At 35.4% G+C, this 1,533-nt stretch overlaps 1 protein-coding gene across 1 annotated transcript; it reads left to right on the top strand.

Moving 5' to 3' along the window:
- The first annotated feature begins 745 nt into the window (after positions 1 to 745).
- LOC126235267 (protein mono-ADP-ribosyltransferase PARP12-like) lies at positions 746 to 1,303 on the top strand. Its single transcript, XM_049943997.1, has one exon. The coding sequence runs from the start codon at positions 746 to 748 to the stop codon at positions 1,301 to 1,303; it is 558 nt and encodes a 185-aa protein (XP_049799954.1).
- Positions 1,304 to 1,533: the final 230 nt, after the last annotated feature.

The following is a 1,533-nucleotide window of genomic DNA, read 5'->3' on the forward strand; positions in this document are numbered from 1 at the left end:
CACCAGAACTACTTCAGACATTAGTCAAGTCCATGCTACGTCCTGTGCTCGCGGGGTCCCCACACGATATTAGGCACGTGTACCAGTTTCTTTGGCTCTTCAGTGTATAACTGTAATATATTGCTCAGGCCTTTAACAATCCATGGCCTCAGAGGTCCATAAGATATATCACTAATGTATGCTTATTTACTCCAATATTTGGAGGGCAGTTTACACTAGATAACATGAAACATTATATTGGGACAAACATAGTCCCCGTTAATGTTTCAAATACATCACCATCAATCAAGAATACAAACAAGCAGTATTAAAAGTCAGCACTAGTTACAAAACAGAAATGTACACTTCCATGTACTGACACTTGACTTCTTTTAATCACAGTGCATACATTTTGTAAATACTAAAATTTTCTGGTGAAGTGGCAGATCCAGAAAGTCAGGGCAACAACTCCAAGCACTGTTTTCTATATTGTTAAGTGTGTCTTTTGCTAAATGTTGATTAGACTATAATTGGCCCATAATGGTGTCTCTTTCTCACCTTGTAAAGCATATGACATAGTGTGTCCTGTAGCAGCACACAGCAATAATGTTGCAAGCCGTAAATATATTTCCTTTTCAAAAAATGCAATTATGAAAGTATAAAAATATGTTTGTAGCTATTGTAGATAAACTACAGTGGCTCATATTTCTATGTTTTGTTATCTCTCCTGATTTCTTAATTAATTTCTGTCACAGGTGACTCAGCAATGACAGAATTAGCAGTGAAGCATCTACATCCAAATTGGACATATAAATGTTCCAATGAAGTTGAAGTGGAAGAAATTGGTACCTTCGAAAAAAAACGCATAACCCACTCTATGCCACGTGACTTGAAAGTCACATCAGTTGTGAAGGTTATGAATCCATATTTATGGAGCTGTTATCAGCTGAAAAAGGCAGAATACATGAATCGATATGGCAGTGTTAGAGAAGAAACTCTCTACCATGCTACAAGCAAAAGTAATATTGACTCTATAATTAGGAGCAACTTGGATTGGAGACGTTCATGTCGAATCAGATTTGGTCAAGGTGTTAGTTTCAGTCCATCACCCAGTTATGCCAATACATATTGTAACAGGAACAATGGGATTTACAGAGCAATGATTGCTGCAACTGTACTAGTTAAAAAAACTGCAGAAGGGAACTGCTGGACTACACTGCCTCCCACAGATATTGATACAACTGTTGGAAATTCCTTGAAAGTTTATGTTAAGTATAGTGACAATGAATTTTATCCACAATATGTCATTTACTACAACATTTGAGTTGTACAATTTTTTTCCATCCTTTCTTCATAAGAGTGCATACTTTTGTAATTAGTGTGTATATTTGAATAATCTTGCATGAATTCTATTTTGTAATAAAAAGAAAATTATTTTACTGCAACAAAAAATAAAAATAAATTATAACCCATGAATAGCCAACCGTGCCTTTACATGCTGCACACTGGATGTTAAAGTGTTACCTCATTGGAATGTAGTGGCACAAATATTTT

This window comes from Schistocerca nitens, chromosome 2, assembly GCF_023898315.1.
Source record: "Schistocerca nitens isolate TAMUIC-IGC-003100 chromosome 2, iqSchNite1.1, whole genome shotgun sequence".
NCBI lineage: Eukaryota > Metazoa > Arthropoda > Insecta > Orthoptera > Acrididae > Schistocerca > Schistocerca nitens.